This window comes from Lampetra fluviatilis, chromosome 6 (assembly GCF_964198595.1).
Source record: "Lampetra fluviatilis chromosome 6, kcLamFluv1.1, whole genome shotgun sequence".
Taxonomy (NCBI): Eukaryota; Metazoa; Chordata; class Hyperoartia; order Petromyzontiformes; family Petromyzontidae; genus Lampetra; species Lampetra fluviatilis.
In genome coordinates this window covers 951457-973294 of record NC_136280.1, presented here as the reverse complement: position 1 = coordinate 973294, position 21838 = coordinate 951457, and the positions used below count along the sequence as shown (strand labels likewise).

Genomic DNA, 21838 nt, shown 5'->3' with positions numbered 1-21838 from the left:
TCTCTAAATCCGGAAAGTAAGACGCACCGCACACGTGTCGCCGTTCTTCCTCGCATCGTGCCCGGATTATAAGACGCACCCAACACGGCGAGACAAATCTGACTTGAAGCTTTCGTGACTGCATGAATTCATATTCTTTGGGTCATTTGGTAAAGTCACGTAGATAGGTTCAAAGACAATAACAAAAACCTACGACGTTTCGATCGCAACACAAGCGGCCGTCATCAGGGTGTCGCGATCGAAACGTCGTAGGTTTTTGTTATTTTCTTTGAACCTATCGACGTGACCCAAACAATACGAGACACATCTGGCCACGCGTTATGGGTGCGTCTTACATTCCGGTGCGTCTTACATTCCGGTAAACCTACAATGGGCTGGTGGGGTGGGGGTTGAGAAGAAAGGAGGGGGGGGAATAGTGGGGGAGGGGAGGGGCCACTGCCCCCCCCCCCATCCTGCACCCCCCCTAACGGTTGCTGACGTACCCCCACGTGACGGCCTCCTCGACCAATCGCGAGCTTCCACATTCGGGCGGCCGCTGTGGGCGCCAGGCATAACTAGCGGAGCTCCGAGCGGCATCCTCCTCCTCCTCCACGCAGCCCGCCCGCCGCGTGACGCCTCGCGTCCACCACCACATCCACCTCCTTCGTCCTCCTTCGTCGTCCCACAGCAGCTGCTACAGCAGCAGCACCAGCAGCAGCTCCTGCGCTCCCCGCCCGCTCTAAGCTTGCCAAGCGCTGTCGCCGTTCCTAAGCCGAGGACGCGCCCCGCGCCGTCATCGTCGTCGTCGTCATCGGCGGCGTCTCCTCTAGCGGCCGGCGGCACAGAGAGAGAGAGGGGAGGGAGGGAGCGAGAGATCAGTGGCTGGCGAGGTGTGGCTGGCAGTGGCGTGCGGTAATTGAGATCTATCCAGTCGGCCTGTCTTTTATTTGATTGTCACGGTAATTGTAACAGCAGCAGCAGCAGAGGAGGAGGTGGGCGGCGAGGTGGGTGGGGGGTAGCTAACAGTGGCGTTCGTAATCGTTAACCCTGAAAGAGAGCCAAGAGAATCTCACACGGGGTCACGAAGAGGAGTCCACGTGTAGCCGCTTCCAGCCAGAGCGAGAGAGAGAGACAGACGGCCACATACACAGAGAGACACCGAGAGAGACCGAGAGAGACCGAGCCAGTCGGCCAGCAGAGAGACTTGAGATCGAGGCCGCGACCCCGGGGCCGCGCACACGAAGCACCCCACCATGGAGAACGGGCACGGCAAGACGGTGGAGGAGGTGTTCACCTTCTTTGGCGTGAACGAGAGCACCGGCCTGAGCCCCGACCAGGTGAAGAGGGCCCGGGACAAGTATGGCCCCAACGGTGAGTGGTGGAGTGCGACTCGCCTCGAATCCCCGGCGGATTCTCTCTCTATCCTTCGGGGAACCCTCAATCCCCACGATCTCCCCGTATTCTCGGTGGGCCTCCAGTATCCACAATGGGTTGTTCCCTGTACCCCCAGTAAATTCACCCCCGAAGATCTTGGATGGTTTCCTTTTCTACCGCCATTGATTCATGGTTTTCCCCCTTTCTTTCAGAGTATCCGTGGTATACGCTGTCCAAACCCTCCTGCCAGTTTGTATCCCCGTTGGGTTGGGGTCCCCTTTTCCCCCATGGAAATCCCAATCTCTGCGGATGAATGAATGGAGGGAACCCTCATTGCAGCCGTGCTGTGTTCTCGCTTGTTCCGCAAAGCCGCACATCCATCTGTCAGGAAGACCGCAATGGGAGACTTTCTGGAACATTCGTGACACGTGTCGGGTCACCAAATATCTCCACGGTCTTGTCACAATCCCTCAATTTCGGACTTTGTACCCCTCGTATATCCCTTGCTAAGTCTGTGTCCGGGTCTGTGCTGGTGGACCCTGTCCAACCCCAATCTCCCAGGCCCCCTCCTACCCCCTGGGGCCCCGGTCTTCAACACGGGTGGCCGGTTACAGAACCACGCCGCGTGTTGAGTAGCACGGCTTTGTGTCACGTTGTGTTTGGGGGGGGGGGGCACGGCGTGTAATGTGTCTCTCTCTCGGTGTCGCCGTGTGGATCTGTGCCGCGGCGAGGGAGAAAATAACCACGCGGCGGTGTCTCGTGTCACGAGCCGCTAAATTACTAAAACCTCGCTGACAGAGCCTGTCCGAGAGCCCCCCCCATCACACATCTCTCTCTCCCTGCGGGTTGGGGGGGGCGCTCAGTCAGTCAGTCATGGCTCTCTGGCTCTGCTCACCCATTCACTGCCCTTCCAAGACCCCCTGAAATCCTCTTAGGCGGAGGATGCCCTCTTGGTCTTCGTCTACGTCCCCGACCCCGGTAAGGGGAGGTGGTGGGGGGCTTTTGTTGTCGCCTTGTGCCTCCCGAGGGGCAACAACACAAATGAAGCGTCAAGAATGTCATCGTCTCCCATCACGACTCCGGAGCCCCCCCCCATCCCCGTAGTGCCGCCCAGACTCAAGCCCCCCCCCTCACCGACCCCCTTTGTCTCCCTTGTTCCCCGTCTAATTCCTCTTGTAGCATTCGTCCTATTCTGGATTCCCGTGTGCCCCTCCATGCCCCCTCGCGTCTCCTCGTCCCCAGGGCCCCGATCCCTCCTCCCTGGCCTCTCATCCCCCCCACGAATCGTCTCCCTCGTGTACGCCCGGCGCAGACATTAGAGTTCCCACTACGGTTTGGCATCGCGAGTGCTCTGCTCCGAGTTTCATTGGTCGCCTCGGACCCCACGTGACGGCGGGCGACGAATTGGCGTCGGCCGTGCGGCGCGGCGCGCGCATCTGCGCTGGGAAGTTTGTGCGGCGCTGCCAATTCATTCGCATAATGGCCGAACCGGCGCTTCGCCACCTCGCTCACCACTACCTTGCCTCACCACCACCTCACCCACCTCACCCACCTCACTCACCACCACCTCACTCGCCTCACTCGCCTCACCACCTCACCACCACCTCACTCCCCTCACCTCACCACCTCACCACCACCACCTCACTCACCTCGCCTCACCTCCCTCGCTTCACCATGCCATCTCACTCACTTCGCCTCACCACCCCACTCACCACCACCACCTCACTCACCTCACCCACCTCACTCACCATGCCATCTCACTCACCTCACCACCACCTCACTCACCACCACCTTACTCACCACCTCACTCACCATGCCATCTCACTCACTTCGCCTCACCACCCCACTCACCACCACCACCTCACTCACCTCACCCCCCTCACCACCACCTCACTCACCACCTCACTCACCATGCCATCTCACTCCACTCACCTCGCCTCACTCACCTCACCACCACCTCGCTCACCATGCCACTTCACTCACCTCACTCACCTCACCACCTCACCTCCCCTCACCACCTCACTCACCACCACCTCACCTCACTCACCTCACCACCACCTCGCTCCCCTCACCATCTCACTCACCATGCCACCTCACTCACCTCACCACCTCGCCTCACCACCACCTCACTCACCTCACTCCCCTCACTCCCCTTCTAGCATCTTACACCATCCCTCATCTCACTGCTCCACACCTCTTTACTCACCTCCGCATCTTCTTCCCTCACCTCACCAAATCGCCCCTCGCTCCCTAATAACTCCCAACGGCGCCTCATTCTTGAAACCTCAACTCACTTCATCTAACACATCACAACACCTCCTCGATTACACCTCGCCTCTCTCCATGTGCCCCATTGTTCCTCAGCTCCTTCACCCATTTACAAGCCGCACGATCCACTCCCCACACCACCACCCCTTGACACCTCTTCCTCGCACCTAACGCCCATACCACCTTGACACCACCTTGACACCACCTTGACATCGCCTCACTCCCCACACCACCTCACAGCTCTTTACATATCTTCACTGCTCTCATCACTCTGCACCTCCTCACGCTTGACACTACTACCCCAAACACTCTGAACACCCATTAAGCCCACACCACAAAACCGTGCCTGTGCGTGACTTGAGCCAATACACTGTGCACGTATATTACTTGCTGCATCAATTATTTAGATAATCACTACGCTGCACAGGACTTGCTGGAGACAGGTCTTGTTGCTTAGCAATGTTGCGGTACAACTTGGCACCAGACGTGTACCTAGGCCGTAGTCTGGGCCGGCCATAACCAATATTCACCTTTTACTGGGCATACACTTCGGACTGGTGAGCCATGCAATAAGCATGCACTAAGCATGGCTCACTGTAAATCCCTTACTGTATACATGGCACACAAGAATTAGCGACGTACCACTTTACTTGTGGTACTGCGTACACCACGTAAATGTACAAAGTATTGTCAATTAAAATCCCAAGCACCCACACGGCATGGGGAGGCCTTCATCCAGCAGTGGAGTGACAAAGGGCTGCATGTGTACGCCGTGCATTTAGCGTGTCTGCAGCTTGATGTGTACATCATTCATTGGCCCCGGTTTACTGCATTAGCCAAGCGCTGGAAGTTTACATGAACCGCCGCCGCATTAAGAGATGGAGGCCGAGCCTGCCCGTGACCTTTAAGCTGCGTGTTCATCAGTAAGTGGCTGTGCGTCCAGCGTTAAGCGACTGTGTACATTACCTCATGGGTCCAGCATTCCACATGGGTCCATCACTGCTTGTGGCCTCCTTATGCCTGCTTTACGCATTGAGTGACATTACAAAATGTGGGCGATATCAGATGATGATGATCACGACAACTTGGGTGGTTGGCCATTTGACTCTTTTATCCCCAGTCTTTTGCAACAACTTGAATGGAACCCTTCAGCACTGTGACCTGTAGCTGCTAAAGAGGTGCATGCTGCTAGGCCACATCAAGCACCTGTGTTTAGCTTCATCTACATGAATGTTTGTGTCCACAAGGCAACCTGGGGTCCTGTCAGGGCCCTGTCACTCTTGTTCTGAACCCCCACGCGGTGAGTCTGGTTTATGGCAGAATGCCAGTGTTGTCTGGTTCTTACAAATTGACTAAAATGTGCCCCTTTTCCCCCTCTTTCTCCCATGTGCTCGTCGGAAACTTGTCGTGGAAACAGAGCTACCAGCGGAAGAAGGTAATTACCGCATACTGCGTGATTACCTCGCGGGAGCGTACACATTGTATATTTGCAAATCACTTTCAAGCGAAATAGAATTACTCTCCGCTGCCCACTGTTGCGTGCTCGCGTAGGTAATGTGCGTACATCATACCGTCTTGCGAAATGGACGAAGAAGCTCTTACAATAATTAATGCCGAGTCATCGACGTACAGTATACATTGAAAAAAAGTAATTGCTTGAGGTCTGCAAGGATAATTTTATTACTCGCCCTTTTAGACTGATGTTCGCTGTATTTTTTTTTATTATCAGCATCTTTGTTATAAGTCCAGCTACTGCAACGGCCCTTCCTGCATGTGAACGTTCGATGTTAATGGGTTGATGCGATGCTCTACTTTAGTTCCTTTTCCCGCGGTGTTAAATCAACTGCATTTGAACATGCCAAAACGTTTTCACCCGCAAGACTCTTAAATCCAGCCTGCGGGGTAACTTTGTGTAATTGTCCATAATACAGTAAAACATTTTCGGTTGGATCGCGTAAATAGCATAAACGGTAGCATTTGCTGCGGTGCAACTCGGCACACCAGGCACGTATGGACTTACGCCGCAGTCTGCGCTGGCCATAACCAATATTCATATTTTACTGGGCATACACTTCGGACTGGTGAGCCATGCAATAAGCCAAAAAACCTGTATTATGGATGATATTGGTCGCGAAAGCCTACATGTTTTGGATAATTGTAGTCGTAGTCCCTTAGTACATTTTGGTATTCGCAACATTACAGAGCAAGGCTCCCACAAAGGTGTGAAGTTTTGCATACAAGTATGGTCTTCCTGTGTGGGGTAATGTTGCTCTTTGGTTTTACCCAGTTAAGTAATTTGAGTAATTATTCAAATTCTAACTGACACTGTGGCACATTGCCTTCTTTTTTATTAACAACATTACAGAATCTTGAACGTTCACCGTGAAGCGGACTGGTTAACACCGCTCGCAGCTTTAAACCGGGTGACCACAGGGCACGAATTGGGAACCTCTGCAGACGTACTGCCGCTCGCCCACGCGATCGCCCGTAGTTGCATTTTCTTTTGAGGTGTTGAGCGGAGTGCGCGTGCGGTGGGCCCGCGTGCGGAATCGCACGCTGATGTGATTGTGATGGTGGTTTGCCCTGACAGGCAAGTCCCTCTGGGAACTCGTGATGGAGCAGTTTGAAGACCTCCTGGTCAGAATCCTGCTTCTGGCAGCCTGCATATCCTTTGTGAGTATTTTTGGGCACTGGCGGGGTGGGTGGTTATCGAAAGTGCGTTGGTGGGATTAGTCCAACCCTGAAGTACGGCCCGTGATGCTACAGGACCAGGTGTGGGGGTGGAGCTATTTGCCAATCTAAGAACAGCACGGTCGGAGTGTGCGACGCTTGGCGCGTGTCTACCCTCACCTCGCACTCACTGTGAGGACGTCCTTGGCAAGACGCACCAGAGGCATGTAAGGTTGCCATTTTGAGTCGCGCTTTTGATGTGGTTATTGTTACGCAACCACCTGTCAATTGCACACTCGTCCCCCTCGTTCAGCAGCTGCTGTTCCAGGTTCGTCGCTTTTGTCTTTTTTTATGCGCTGAACTTTGAACCGCAGCGAGCGGGGGGACTGCGAGTGCCGTGGTGCTTCTGGCAGAATTGGTGGCGGCGTTTGGCTTGCAACCCTCCGCTCACTTAAAAGTTCCAAACCATATTAGGACATTGACCTTCATACAGCTAGACATATTTATAACTGTCCTTGATCCACAGTGGTGGGCTTTAAAAGACTCTCCGTGGCAAGTGTTGCTGCCCAAAGGTATTGATCTGGAGTTTAAAAGGCGACCACTGCCTGCTGTGCCCACGTCGTTGTTTTGGAAAAAGCGTGCTGGTGACGTTCATGAACCCTCTTAAAGTGGTGATGTTATATATTTTTTTACTACTTGTCGTTTTCAACAGTAATTCCTTTCTGCCGAACCATTCAAAATTGCAAACGTACATCGAGTCTATGCTATTTATAGATGAATGTGCGTAGGTGGTGTACGAGTGTACGCCCAGTCCTTCTGCGCATTCACGGCAAAAATCATTGGCTGCTTCTCTGCGGTCGTTCATATCCATGACACAGGCACAGTGCAGCATGTACAGTCGTGCGTTATCCTTTCTCACGGGGCGCGCGGACACAAAGGACAGGCAATGACGCGCCGCCTGGCTGCTGTCTCTCGATATGGTTTGAGCAGCGGATGGGCAGAGATAGACAGATGCGCGCCGGGGGTAATGTGCGATTGCCCGGGTCGAGCCCGTTGATCCCTGCTTATGTAGACGTCCAAGCGTTGTACAAACTGTGGGCTCGGGTGTCCATGCCGCTCGTGCCACACTTGACGCGGGGAGGACACATGGGAAATGGAGGCATGGCAGCACTTGCCAGCCCGCTCGCTCACCCTGGCCTGCAGCTGTCACTTACCGAAGGAGGGTGATGGGTGGGACGGGCAAGAGGTGATGCGTGAAGGGGGGGGGGGCTGTTAGGTGCTGCCCAGAAACAACAGCTGTTTGTTTTGGGGGATTAATGTGCATGGTTGGCAGGGTGGGTGTGCAGGGGGAATGAAGTTGCTCCAGGATGCTGGCAGCTTGTGCTTTTGTACTGTGGACCGACAAGTCCTTTTCACGTGTAAAGTGATCAGAAGCCCAGCTAGTTACTGTGTACAATGAGTGAAAGTTGCAAACGTACTTATTAACTTGATTCTTGTGGGTGGTGCGGGTGTTGGTTCTTGTGGCGGGGGAGGGCTAACTTCCCTTTTGCGCAAGACATGCCAAGGCCAAGCAGAAAAAGTTGCATCGTATGCTTACATAAACAATAATTACGTAACAAGTTGAAATAATGAAATATGTGGATTACATATGTATACAGTAATCCTCAACCCCATTTTTTATCTCGTGCCAAACAAAAAAAAGGATCCACTAAGCTAGCGTTGTATTACATTTCTGTTTCGTGTGTTTTCACAATAAGAGTACAAAAATCCTATCTCATCTGCTTCTCAGTGTCTGGAATGAGCTTCCCTTACAGCTGTTTTACGTGCGAGTGCTCGTGTGCTTCATGTACAACCTCGTGAGAGTCCGTTGAGGCTAAATGTCTCTGTCTGGGAAAAACTGGATTAAAAGTAATTACAGCAGAGATGCACAGCCATAAACAATTACTAATCAAACCGTCCAGAAGAACGTGAGCAAACGCAGATGTTAATTGTTCCAACAGAAATACTGTGTTATGGTTGAGAAATGAGTTTATTACGAGGTCAAGAATGTGTGAATGTTTAATTCAAGATAATTAATGCTAAAACACTTGCATTCACACTGACCAAATAATCAAGCCCCTTATTGAAAACTTGGTTTCACAATACTTTATCAACTCCACACGCGCAATATTATTCCACGTGCGAGTACTGTCTCATGCATGAAGGGGAGTTTGTATTTGCATGTATTTGTGTGTACACTGCACGTATCCCACAATACCCGACCGTGAGGGGTCTCGCATTTCGTTCCGGGCGTGTAATGACGCGTGGGTTAACCAAGCAAAATATAGCGTCGCTCGCACGGTGCGTGCGTTGAAATGTGCGTGTCGAGTGTTGACAATCGAGGCAAAATCACGCAAATGATTTTATTTTTACTACGGTCAGGCTAAAAGATTCGAACAAAACTCGACAATTTGGGACCTAACTGCATTGAGAAGCGACGGCTTATATTGTTTTTTTTTTCTCACGGTGTAAAGTTGAGACTAAAAATGATCGATTCTTTAATAGAATTGTGACCCTGTGTTAGGAAAATGTTAATCTGCTGGAGGAGTGAAGTTTTAAAGGCCTACTGTGTCATGCATGATTTGGGTTGATCCTGTGAACTCCCTTTCCGCAGCCATTCGTGGCATAGACTTGCCACCACAGTTCGTAGTCCACACTTTCAGGCCTGTTTCTGCCCCTGCCTATAACTGACTGCCATGTATAAACACCCTGCGTGCTGTCTCTGTGCAGCGATGTGGTAACATTTTAGACTCTATAAATCCGCATCGTGCTGTTGCGTTGTCCTCCTGCGCACGGATACGTGATGATCGCTGTGGCGTCGGTCGCTTTAGGTGCTCGCGTGGTTCGAAGAAGGCGAGGAAACCATCACGGCTTTCGTCGAGCCCTTCGTCATCCTCCTCATCCTCATCGCCAACGCCGTCGTCGGAGTCTGGCAGGTACTCGTCTCTCCTCGTCGGAACACGACGAACTCGCGCCGACGGCTCCGGTTTACGTAACGCCGCTGCCCCTGTGCATGACCTCCGCCGGCCAACACGAGTACACGCGAACTTGGCTCCAACTTGTGCATTTTTTTTGCTTTGCGGCTCCTCGTACAATGTCATGGAAAAATGTTGCGAGCCTAAATATACGTCCTTTCCGCAGGGCACGCGAGTGTTTATCTTACGGGGGTTAATTCAGTATGGGAGCGGCACCAGTGGAGCAGGCTTGGCACGGCACCGCTCCGTGAAGCTACTGTGCGGACGGTCCGGCACGGCAGCGGACGTTTAAGCCGGGCTCTGATGCACGGCCATCGGCAGCTGTAAAACAACACAATAAAATCGCACCATGCTGTCCAACGTGCGTTTTGCCCTCGCAAGTATTCCGTTAGCGATTAATACTGTTACCTTCTGTTCCACCAATGAGATTGATGCTGCACTGCACGTGACGTCCCGAAGCGCCGTTGCGCGTGATGACATAGGGAGCGAGGGCGTGGCGCGGGCGTGATGCGTGAGGTCGTCGCCTGGGCCGAAAAGACTTGTTCATTATTATTGAAACGTTTTGGAGCAATCCTTTGACGGAAATGTTGATATTGGATCATCTTTACGAGAGTTATTGTTAACCACGCATTCTGGGCGGACGGACAGACGGGAGAGAAGTGAACAAGTTAACGCATTCAACCTTAGTTGGAGCGCGTAAAAAAAACATTTTGCGTCTGTTGGTGGCAACCTGCAGCCTCGTCGCAAGGGTGGCTTCGCGCTGGTCCGGTGGTGCCACAACAACAACTAGGGTGTAGGAGCTCTGAAGCCTTTTGACATTCCTGGCTCGTGTCAATGATGCGGCAAGTAGAGGGCGACAGGCCTTCGTGCTTGGCAGGGCAGGGCAGCCGTTTCCTCGGAAACGGCAGGGGGTAGCAATTATTGTTGTTTCGCGTACGCGCTGGGGTGGTTGTGCTCTTTTAGAATTGCGGAAAAGGGGCCAAAAATAATAGTCGTGCAAGAAGCTCATCTGTCGTGTCTTAGTCCGTGTAGGGAAGCGGGGCGCCTCGGCTTAGCTCGTTTCGCGTGGGAAATTGCTCGGAAAAATAACCATCCTCGTGTTTAATGTACATGAACTGTGTAAACATGTACCTTGACTCGTATTGTTTGCGTGGTTTTCAATGGGTCGCTGTAGTCTTGGCAATATTTAGCTTAAAAGTTGGTCGCTCACGAGGAAGCAATCTTTTTCGTGCGCCTCTAAATATACGATGAAATGTGTGCTGCTTGTCGCCTTTGAAAGCCATTAATGCCCATCACTGAGCAGCATCATACTGTGCGACAGTCGGCCGCCCATCCTACTGTCGGCGCTGTGCTGATGCGGAGCATTTATAAGCCCTCTCCCACTGATGCGCTGCCCAGCTTGTTATTGGTTTTTCATTTACGGAATTATTCAGTTCCACGCGCAGTCTCCTGCCAAAAGTTATGAAAGCCCGGCTGGCCTTTTCTTTGCCAGCAGCGCTCTGTGTGCGTACCTCGTGGCGTTCCTGCCGTTGGAGCCCAATCAAACGTACGGCCGTGTGCTGCTCCCGGTCTTGGGCCCCTGGAGTACAAAAAGAGCTGGTACTGATGCGGGAACTATCTTACGTCCTTTTGCACGAGGGCAAATATTGATCTCGCCGTGTGTGCTTTAGGCGTCGGTTTGTCGACGTCACGATGCCTGTGCTGCTGTGGCGCACACATGGCGTGCAGGAGTAGTTGGCGCCAGGTAATTATAACCCGGCGGCCGGCTGCTTATTTTTAGAATAGTAATTTGGCGCTCTCCGAGTTACAATGGCCTAGTGAGAACTCAGAATTCCGAAATATGCTGACGCAGTACGCTCTGCTATAATAAGTACATCTGTGTAATTGACGACAGATTACCTCACAGTTGTCGCTGGTGATTGTTGCCCGTGTGTAACGTCCACAGGAGAGAAATGCGGAAAATGCGATCGAAGCGCTCAAGGAGTACGAGCCGGAGATGGGCAAGGTGTACCGGCAGGACAGGACGTCCGTGCAGAGGATCAAGGCCCGCGAGATCGTGCCTGGAGACATTGTCGAGGTGGCAGGTGGGTAGTCGCACGTGGTGGTAACTGCAAAATGTGGGGGGGGGGGGGCGGGTGGCAGATGGGTCGCGTGTGCGTCTGTCTGCACGTTCTGTAACCTTGCGTCGAGCGTGCGGTGCGGGAAACGTGGTCTGCTATCCCGTGGCATTTATTTATCCAGAAAAGTTCTGAAGGCTTTTTTTCAGGAGGGGGTCCTACATTGGGATGTTTGGCCATTTCCTTGTTTAGGAGTGCTTTGTGTGTGAAAGGAAACTGGAGTTCCCAAAGCAAATCCAGGCCTACAATGGGTTTCTACTCTAGCACTCGCAGATGGGTTTACGAACCCAGTTACTGTAGTACCTACATTCTAACAGGTTTGCGAGTTAAAAAATCTACACGCGATCCACCAACCCTTGCCTCCAATTGTTGGATCACACGTGTGCACCACCGTGCTTCCACGGCAATGTTTGCAGATTTTATTTTTCCTCCCCCCACCCCCCCGGAACGGACGCGTGGTCACAACGCTGAGTATGACGCATGGCAACGCAGATGCACGGCACTCGAGACGTTAGTGGATGGGTTCTCGCGGGTGGTGGGGGGGGGGCTGCGGAGCAAGGGGAAATGTCTTTAATCCGCTCGGAGCTTTTGCTACCAGAACCAAGTTGAAGCATTGCAATATACCGGGAGCTGTGCCTCGCGAAGGTGTGAGCGTTTTAATTTGGTGCCAGTATTGGGGAAAGCCTGTAATGCGTGAAAAAGTGTGACCCCCTTCTGTCAAGGAGATTTGAAATCCTTGCTACAAAAAAATATTCTCCTGACATGAGCATCAATCACGCCCCTCGTGTTCGCTCGTACTCTCCTGGGTTCAAGCGAGGAGTGGGTGTGAGTAGTCTGCTGACGTGACTGATAGCTTTTGCATGCAGAGCGGGGAGGGGAGCTCTTTCAATTTTCTTGCAGTGCATCTGTGGACCGGGATCGAGTGTTTAATCGATGCTATTGATCACCCTGCATTACCAGCCGTTGCAAGCGGCAGCTTCGTTGCTGTTGTGCGCCGCCGTAAATGCGCGCTCGCATTTTCAACCGGGGCGATTGAACATTTTTAGATGCAGGCGGTGAAAAATCGGTGTGGGGGAAAATTCACAACGGGGAGATGCTGCTGCACCGCCTCCCTACGACCGACTTTGCTGCCTGTCTGTCGGATTGTCGCTGGATGCATTCCCCCCCACCCCACCCAATGTTTTGTTCGCAGTCCGATGCAGTTGAATTTTAATAATGGTGATTTTTCACTCGCTTGTCAATCCACTGCTGGATGAAGCCCCCCCCACCCTTTAGTTGTGTTACAAATGCAAACCCGTGTCACGCCCACGATGATTCGAGGCAGAACAAAAAACCAAAGCTTGTTGGCAGCCCTCAACAACTTGTAACATTACACGATTGCCGTTGTCGAGATTGACCAACGCGCTGCAGGAGCTGCAGTGTTAAGGGTAAAAAAGGACGAATGGGACACGTGGTGGCAAACATTTGTATTGTATCGGAGTTCAAGTACAGCAGGTGCTGCGCCGGGCCGTTATGCATGGCCAGCTGTAAATCCAGCCCGTGCTGTATTTGTTTTTGCGCTGCTGGTTGGTATTCTGGCGTTAGATCGGGCGCATCTCTGCGCAGCACCCGAGTATAGATGAGGATTTACGACTCGAGGAGACGTCGGCTTCTTTTTAAAAGTAAACTGCAACATAGCTGTCGCTCTTTGGGGATTAAGGAGGAGATGACACCCCCACCGCCCCCCACCGGTCTTCCCAAGCCGTGGAAAAGTTGACCACCCCTGGCAGGCGTGTGGCGGGAGGAGAGCCGATTGATTCCTGCGGCTTGTGAAAGTGTCGAGTGCCTCCAGCCCACCTGCTCCTGCCATTCGTAAAAATAACCCGAGGTTGGGTTCCTGGCGCGTGTGTCTGTGTGTTTGTGTTTGGAAGTGCTTGTGTGTGCACATAGGGGAGTGTGTGTGTATAAAGTGTAAACAAGCCTTTATTATGAGTCCCATGTGATTGTGTAAGTTATTAATCGGCTCCTATTGAGGCTTTGTAGGGTCTTAAGCTCTAATGATGATAACCAAATGAACACGAGTGCTTGATTATTTATAAACGATCGTCACTTAATACGTGTGCTTTAACGTTTCATTAGTTGCCTTGTCATTCCTTTGGGGACACCTAAGGGCGCATACTCGAGCATTTCAATGTCATTTTAAAAATGTAAGAATAATTGCCGTTGTAAGGCCACATGACCATTTCTTCTCCATCATATTACACGTGAAAGATTCTCTCAACGTATTTGGCAAGCTGCCTTTTATGCAATTCAAATATTTAAAGCCCATATATCTCTCTCATGCTGGAAATACAGTCGAGTCTTGCACGCACGATGAGGATGGTTGCATTGGTTTTTGTGTGCCAAATCGAATGACATTCAATACTAGTGTTGGGAAACTGTCGATGAGGATTTTTTAAAATGTTACTCTACGCTTACTATGCAAATTATTTGCTCAAGACGTGAGCACAATCGCATATTAAAAACAAAAAATTACACCGATTAATAACACTGATCAAATAACACTGATCAATATGCCATAACAATGTTATATGTTTTGCCTTCAAAGAAAAAATATATATCATGGCAATGGTCTCTTTCTCGGCATGCAAAATGTATCTTTTGTTAGTGTCAGTTAAACAGCATATTCTTGCCATGCAGACGCAAATTACATTAAAGTATTGCACATGTACAGCCCTTAGCAATGTGATGGCCTCCCCACTATATATGTAGATCATGAAGGTTTTTGACTCCACTTCACCGGGCAGCGCAGGATGGCGGTGTGGTGCTTAGACGTTGGGGAATTGCATTACAGCAGAACGACAGATTTTTGCTGCACTGCAGTCTTTCCCACAATGCATTATAATATCTAGATTGTATTGTGGCCCGACTGCCTTCAACGGAGAATGCTTCCTCGGCGCTGCTGGCGGCTGGATGTGCGTACGGGCACGGCGACGGCGCGTGTCCCGCGGCGGGGTCCCTACGCTGGCTGAAGAGTGCGCGGCCCGCGAGATAGCTGGCCATGTAGGGAAGATGGACGGCAGGCGTGAGAGCACTCTGCTGATTGCGTTCCCGCCCTGCAATTCGCCCCCCCCCCCCCAAATTGACACTCTTGCATACTCTCGCGCACGCACGTACACAAGCACATGTTCCTGTCTTGCTTGCCCGGCAGCCTCGCTTCTAAAATGCCGTGGCGAGGCCAGAGAATGGTAACGGTTCTCTCTGGCAATTGTCTCTTGTCACTTTGCCCCCCCGGGGGACCGGATTGCAATTGCAATGGGGATGAGTGGCAGGCGAGGGGGAGGGGAGTAGTGATAGCTGCGCCATTTGTTTTGGCGTAAGCTGTTAGGACTTTGCCCGGCGTGACTGGGGACACTTAAAAAGAGCTTGACAGCCCTAGTGAAACCGTGTTAGAACAGTGGTTTAGGAACGCGTTATCGCACTTGCCAGTGGGCCCCCCCCCCTCCTACATACAGCCGCAGGCTAACCCTGTGCTCGATAAGAACTCTCATAACCCGTCATAAACGTAAGCCCCTCGTCAAAAAGTAAACCTGCGTAATGAGGATGCGCACCGACGGCTTTGTGTGTGGGTGTATATGGATATCGATTGACAATGGTGAATGTTAATGCGGTGTTATATTACTGCAATTGCTGTCTAAACATTACATCGGCCACCAAGTGCTTTCCCAAATAACGCTTTTGGATATTGGTCGGGATGCCACTGCGTGATTTACGACCTTGCTCGCGTTCGGTGGTCGCAGGGCACAAGGGGGGGGGCCTTGGTGTCCCTCTTTTGCGTTTTTCTTTCATTTTTAAGAAACCGATCTCTTTCAGTTTCCTATTCTAAAATAATTACTTTCATTTCTTTAGACTCTGAAGCCTGGGTAAGGAGCTTGGTGGTGTGGTAATGTAGGTTTGCCCATTGTCGGCGCTTCGTGCAATACCATCAAAGTGACCTTGGGCCGGCGATCTTTTTTTTTTTTGGGGGTGCCCGAGTGGGGGACGCGCGCGCACGGCATGTGAACACGAGGCCCCCAGCGCACCAGCCGAGCGCTGCCCGCGGCCCCTTCCTTGCGCCGCCGGGGCCCGCGGACGCGATGTTCCCTCCTGTGGTGGGGGAGGGTGGGAATAGTGGGAATTCTTCGCTTTAATAAGTGAGGCACTGTGTTCCCAACGCGGCATTGCATTTCGAAATAACATTGGTCGTTGGGATAAAGTGTACTGAATTAGCGCCATGGTGATTGCATCGTCTGAGAATCGCAACAGAGTTATAATTACCCGGTGAGTGTTTGGTTTTGTCAGTCCTCTATCACCTACCCCCACCCCCCGGTCCCTCCTTTAGAACGCCGTTATCATGCCCGCATGTCCCGCATGGTAACTTTCGTCGTAATCAAATCTGAATGCAACCAGTGGTGTGCATGGCGCCTCCCGGCCACATGGCCGGGCCTTTCTCGGGTCGAGGAACTTCAAATAGCCTTGCTTGCCTGGAGCCGGCTGAAGTCGTTCACTTCGTTCAAACATGATCGTATCTCTTGGCCCCAGTATTAATGTTGCTGATAAACAAAGGCATTTCTTGAAAAACATTCTCAGAAGGACTTGTAAACAGTCCCAACTCCGTGAGCGTGTTTTACGGGCGCTCTTCGTGGTACGCTGTAAATTTACGGACCGGCGGTTCGGAAAAAAGGGGATTGTGTTTCTCGCACCGGGTTGACGTGACGCGGCGGGCGTTTGCCTTGACCCCCGCGCGTGGCCGCTCCGTGAAGCTCGCGCTCCGTTATTGGCTCGCGTTGACGAAGTTCCCCACCGCTACTGATTGAGCCGTGGAGACCAGCTGTTTGGCAGGCTTCTACGGTTGTGTGTGTCCACGTCCCCCCTTGCCAGCCTTGGGTCCCAGCGCTCATAGCTTGTCCTTATTTGGTGGCACGGATTTTAGGGGGCACCCTCCCCCGTCGGCCCTCTGACGCACGACCCTGCTGCCACGCTTCTCCCCACGCTGCCTTCGAGGTCTCTCGGGGACCTGTGACCGATTGTTTAAAAAAAGGCAGCGTTTAAAGCTTAAAGAGTCGACATGTCCGCTCGTGGCCATATGCACCCATTAGCTGCGCACGTGCCTGATAATTTACCCGGTGCGCGGTGATCCTGATGATAATGTGTGCATCTGTCGTCCTGCGTTTTCTCCCTTGTCTTGCAGTGGGAGATAAAGTGCCAGCCGACATCAGGCTCACGTCCATCAAGTCCACCACCCTGAGGGTCGACCAGTCCATCCTCACCGGTGAATGGTGGAGGGGGGCAGGGTTGGGGTGGTTGTTTCATAAGAAAGAAGATAATGTTTGTGATTGCGCGGAGAAGAAGGGAAGCGGACACCAGTGCAACCCCATTGCGCAGCTGAAAACCGACCGAACGTTTCCTTGGAAAAGATTTACTTAATGGACCGTTAAAAGGCACGGTTGTATTGTGGATGCGATCTAGAGGCGCTGCTGGCGAGTGAGTTTAAGAACCGTTTTTAGCGTACGTTTTTTTTCCCCGTTTCCACGACCAAGTTTGGGTTCGTTCAAGTAGGCGGCGGTGCTTTTCGGCAAGGGGGCAACTTGGGGTTTGTGTCATCCGGCGCTGCGAGATGGCGACACGAGACGTCTACAGCTTGGCAAAGGGCCCCACGAAGTCACGCGAGCATCGCAGCGCCATTCCTCACGCGCCCATCGGCACGAGGCCCGCACACTCGCTCATACGGCGTGCTGGGTGTGCGTATGGCCACAGTGGCGGCTCTGTCACTTAGTTGGCATCGCTAACGATGCGACCTGGCAAGCGAACGTTTTGTTCAGCGAGCTATTATTAACGCCGGCGACATGATTTACATCTTGAGGAAATGGGACTACAGTGTTTATGGTATCAAATTGACACTCGTTTGCCCAGTAAGTCGAGTAAGATGAGAGTGAATTGAAATCATCCGATTTTAAAACCTAATTCGGCAAGGTTCCATTTTAAATGTAGGTCATGCAAATGAGAACTTTAAAAATGTCGTGTACATGGCAATCACTTCTAAAATAATGTTAAAATTTTGTATCCCTTTTGCTTCTTGCTTCTCTGTAATTGAAGTGCTCATCCCTAATGCTGCAGGCAGCACTCGGGAGCAGCTCTTAACGCTCTGGTGGTGTCCAGTTACGGTGAATGAATGGGCCATGCATCTCGTATACCAAGTACAATAATGCCAGCTATTTACCCACAAAAGCCTTGGCGAGTCTCGCGGTAATTCAGGAAGGTCCTGCTACATTGGGATGTTTGACCGAGTCCATTAAGCAAGGCAGAGTTCCCCGGTAAAATATTGTGGAGGGCCACCACATCAGAAACCTGTGATTGTTGTTGTCGGGCTATAGCGGTCCCCTCATACATTGGAGCTTCGGAAACATCCGTACCATGATTTTCGCATTGCCTTGCAGCTGTTATGTCTGATGGTTGCAAGAGACTGATCTCTTCCAGTACTTTGTCCTTTTGTTTGGAAATTTAGTGAAAAGAATGTTAGCAGATTCAATGGAGCATTCCTTTACAATTTCCGTGTCACCCTCGGCCTCCTTTTGTTTCTCAAAAAGAGGCTTCGGTAACTTACGATTTCTGCTCGGTTGTCGGCGCTAACAACTCCTTCTGGTATTCCAGGCAAGGTTTCAGTTTCTTGAAGTGTTCTTCTCTAATTGTAGATCCTGTCGGAAGGCGTTCTGGATAATCGCTCCGTTTCATGGCTGACATTGCTTTCTGGCAAATCAAACCGATGGGGGTATTAGCCAACTCGGTAAAGAAAATCCATAAAATGAGGAACACTGCTTTAACGGGTGTTTCGCTTAATTTGCCAGACACACACCACTAAATTTGCAACGTGAGGGTGGTTACACGAAAAGCTCCACACAGGTCGATGCAAGAACCCATTGCCATATCTTAGCTAATTCACAGCCCTATGGCGTTTGGAAAACCCTGGTGTTCACTGATCTCGGCACTAACCAGGATGAGGAAACCTGCTTGTATTCTAAGATCTGACCAGGTCGGGAACATTCGGTGAGCTTACTTGTCTGTGCGTTCACCCGGCCTCTGTTCACAGGCGAGTCTGTGTCGGTGATCAAGCACACGGACCCCGTGCCAGACCCCAGAGCGGTCAACCAGGACAAGAAGAACATGCTTTTCTCTGTAAGTCAGACTTCTCCGCTTTGGTCAACAGTGCCCCCGCGATGGAAAATGGGTCATTCATTCGTTTGCTTCATTCATTACCAGGTGGTGAAGTATGGTCAAACAACGCTTGTGATCTACACGGTGTGGGGGGGGGGGGCGGGTGGTCGGGAGAGTGGGGGAAGTGGGGTGGGGGTAGGCCTTTTGTACAGCAGTGTATTGAACATGGGTTGCACATTTCATCTTGGTAAAAAACATTCTACATTTCCATTGAACTATATCTAAAGATTGTTTTTTTTTAGTATCACCCTGGCAACTCGTTAGGCGGGCAGGTGGAGCTGCAGTGTTGCTCAAGAATACAGTGAGTGGGGGGGGGAACCTGATCCCCACCTGCCATTGTGCTGCGTGAGCGGGTGACCTCGTTATCCAGCACGCCCGTCGTCATCGCTGTGATCCGTAGAGCAAACAGAATAACACAAGAAGCACACTTCATTATTATTATCATCGTGTCCCTGCGCTTTCCCCTTCTCATTTCCTCTGCTGCGGTGTTTCTGATGTGACTGCGTGCCAATGTTTGGTTTTTCCGTGACATTAATTCTAATCACCTTGTCGTGAGTGCATCATCTACCATGGATGATTAAACAAGAAATGCAAGACTCTAAATATTTATTTTTATGAGGACTACTTAGGGCCTTTGTGTCATCGGTCAATATGATGTCCCATATTTTGAGATCCGATCCGTGTATTTATCTTCCTGTGTGTGTGAAACTCCAGACACGCACCTCACCCTTCCTCTTTCTGCACTGTTGACAACTTGTCTAACTACGAGGGATAGTGATGGCGTGGGGAGGCATTCATCCTTTTATCCAGCAGCGGCTAGATCATAATCGATGCTTTTGGATGTTAATGCTGGGGTGGAGCAGTGGCACAGTAATTAGCACACTCCCGGCCATCGATCGGTGAACAGGATTGATTGGCCTTTCATGTCTGACCTTGCCCTGACCACACGTGTTTTAATATGGACAAACTAGTCCCATGACTGACATGGCATTGGGAGACTTTCGTCCGTCAGTGGATTCACAAAGCGCTGTAAGTGATTTCTCACGCTTGCTCTGGTAACCGGCGTTTTGGGCAACGGGTTAAATAAAAAAACGCGCACGCTTTGTCTTATGCAGGGAACGAACATCGCGGCGGGCAGGGCGGTGGGCGTGGTGGTGGCGACCGGCGTGAACACGGAGATCGGCAAGATCCGTGACGAGATGGCCGCAACTGAACAGGACAAGACGCCCCTCCAGCAGAAGCTTGACGAGTTTGGGGAGCAGCTGTCCAAGGTGCCGCATGCGCGCACCACGCTCGCGAGTGCGCGAACCTCTTCACACTCGCACACACGTGTACTTTGTTCTAACCACAGGAGCGTTCGCGCACGATCCATGCGGTACGAATGCGCGATGCACAGATGCGTACACCGCCCACGCACCTCACGATTAGCTCACACCGTGTGCTCAAGAGGCACATGCAAAACCGCCCTAACCCCGCCAGCGTGGATAACTACCAACATCGCGCCAACGCGCACACTTCCCGTACAGCAGCAAAGTGCTGAACGCCCACGCGTACAAGCCACCGCTTACACGGCTCAAGCGGGCACGCCCTTAACAAAAATGTTACGAGTTTGAACAGCCCGGCAGTTTTGGGTATTTTATTTGTGAAGGTTATCTTTTTGGAACGATTGCATACATGTTATCATGCCTTTTCAAGTGCTGGTCATCTCTCGTTTAACAGCAGCGGTGTAGAGCTGGGCTATCCGATTATTTTAGTAATTGATTATCGATTATTGGTTTGATTACTCAACAAGATGACACGAACACGTAAAAAAAAGTCACCTTTTCCCACGTGTGCCGCTTGACGGGAGGTGATGGGGGAGGCCTTTGTGATGTTCTAGGCATCAACTGCCGCGTCGCACCATGGGTGGCTTCTTGGTGGGTTTCCCACCTTCAGGAGGCAGCTGCTCTTTTAAAAGGGTGGGGGGGGGGGCCCGGAGTAACTGGCGCCAAGGAAAATGAAGCAGATTTTTTTTATTTTAGTCTGTTAATGAGCCAATCGGGCCCAGCTACACACACAGCAGTGGAAATTATCCGACACGTCGCTCCGTGCCGCTCCACGCTTCCGCAGGTCATCTCGCTGATCTGCATCGCCGTGTGGATCATCAACATCGGCCACTTTAACGACCCCGTACACGGCGGCTCGTGGATGCGCGGCGCCATCTACTACTTCAAGATTGCCGTGGCGCTGGCCGTGGCCGCCATCCCCGAGGGCCTCCCGGCCGTCATCACCACCTGCCTGGCGCTGGGCACGCGCCGCATGGCTAAGAAGAACGCCATCGTGCGCAGCCTGCCCTCCGTGGAGACGCTCGGCTGCACCTCGGTCATCTGCTCCGACAAGACGGGCACGCTCACCACCAACCAGATGAGCGTGTGCAGGGTGAGCGAATTGCGAACGGGCCACCGGCTGCGGTGACGTTGCCGCCGCCGGTGAATGGAGGATTGCGATTGTTGTTGTTCTCGTATTGTCGTCGTGTGTTGATGAGTGGTGGCGCAGTAGTTATCGCGCTGATATTATCCCAAAGGCATGAGTTGGATTCCTGACTCAGATAAACATGTGTAGTAAGCGGCTTCCGAGACACGTCGTGTAGAAGGCTTCTTATTTATTAGGAACACATACATTTATGTAACGCAGCTACACGTAGACGACCCTATCACGCAACCCCATCGTCGGCGTCCGACTAGCGCAGCGATGGCGACGATGAGAGTCTTGCAGAAGATCGGCCACGTGGTCGGACGATTAAGAGCGATGACGGCGAGCAGCGACGCACCCAGGACCCACAACAGCACCGAACCTCTGGTTTGGTCCCCCTTGTATACAGCGCAGCCAAGCCCCGCCTTCGGCCACGCCCCCTTCCAGAACCTTCAAGCAGGTTCCCGGAGCTTCGACTGACTCCGCCTTTCACCTTTACCCCAGATACGCCCCCCTCATAATTAGGCGTTACGTAATATACCCATTACCGCGATTACCCCGTCAGGCCGACAGGTGGCACCCTGTCATTACACCTGCATAGGTTAGACATGCATACATCTCATGAGAATATTTATTCTGGAGAAATCCAATTGCCCTATGAAGCCCTTTTACAGATGTCGAGTAGATTTAAGATGCATTGAGTGGGAAAGGGAGATGCAGGCTGTTTTGTTTAAT

The 21838-nt window shown here is 51.9% G+C and overlaps 1 protein-coding gene across 3 annotated transcripts in view; it reads left to right on the top strand.

Annotated features, from left to right (window-relative positions):
* Nucleotides 1-505: 505 nt before the first annotated feature.
* Nucleotides 506-21838, top strand: part of LOC144932994 (sarcoplasmic/endoplasmic reticulum calcium ATPase 2) — a 37505-nt gene continuing 16172 nt past the window's right edge. For all 3 annotated transcript variants that reach the window (XR_013636965.1, XM_078857414.1, XM_078857413.1), the window contains exons 1-9: nt 506-1350; nt 5039-5056; nt 6212-6294; nt 9162-9266; nt 11251-11389; nt 16632-16712; nt 18528-18613; nt 19768-19923; nt 20762-21070. Coding sequence is in view for 2 of the 3 variants with exons in the window: in XM_078857414.1 (XP_078713540.1) it covers nt 1233-1350; nt 5039-5056; nt 6212-6294; nt 9162-9266; nt 11251-11389; nt 16632-16712; nt 18528-18613; nt 19768-19923; nt 20762-21070 (1095 nt within the window). In the remaining variant the exon portion in view is untranslated. The remainder of the gene's footprint in view (nt 1351-5038; nt 5057-6211; nt 6295-9161; nt 9267-11250; nt 11390-16631; nt 16713-18527; nt 18614-19767; nt 19924-20761; nt 21071-21838) is intronic.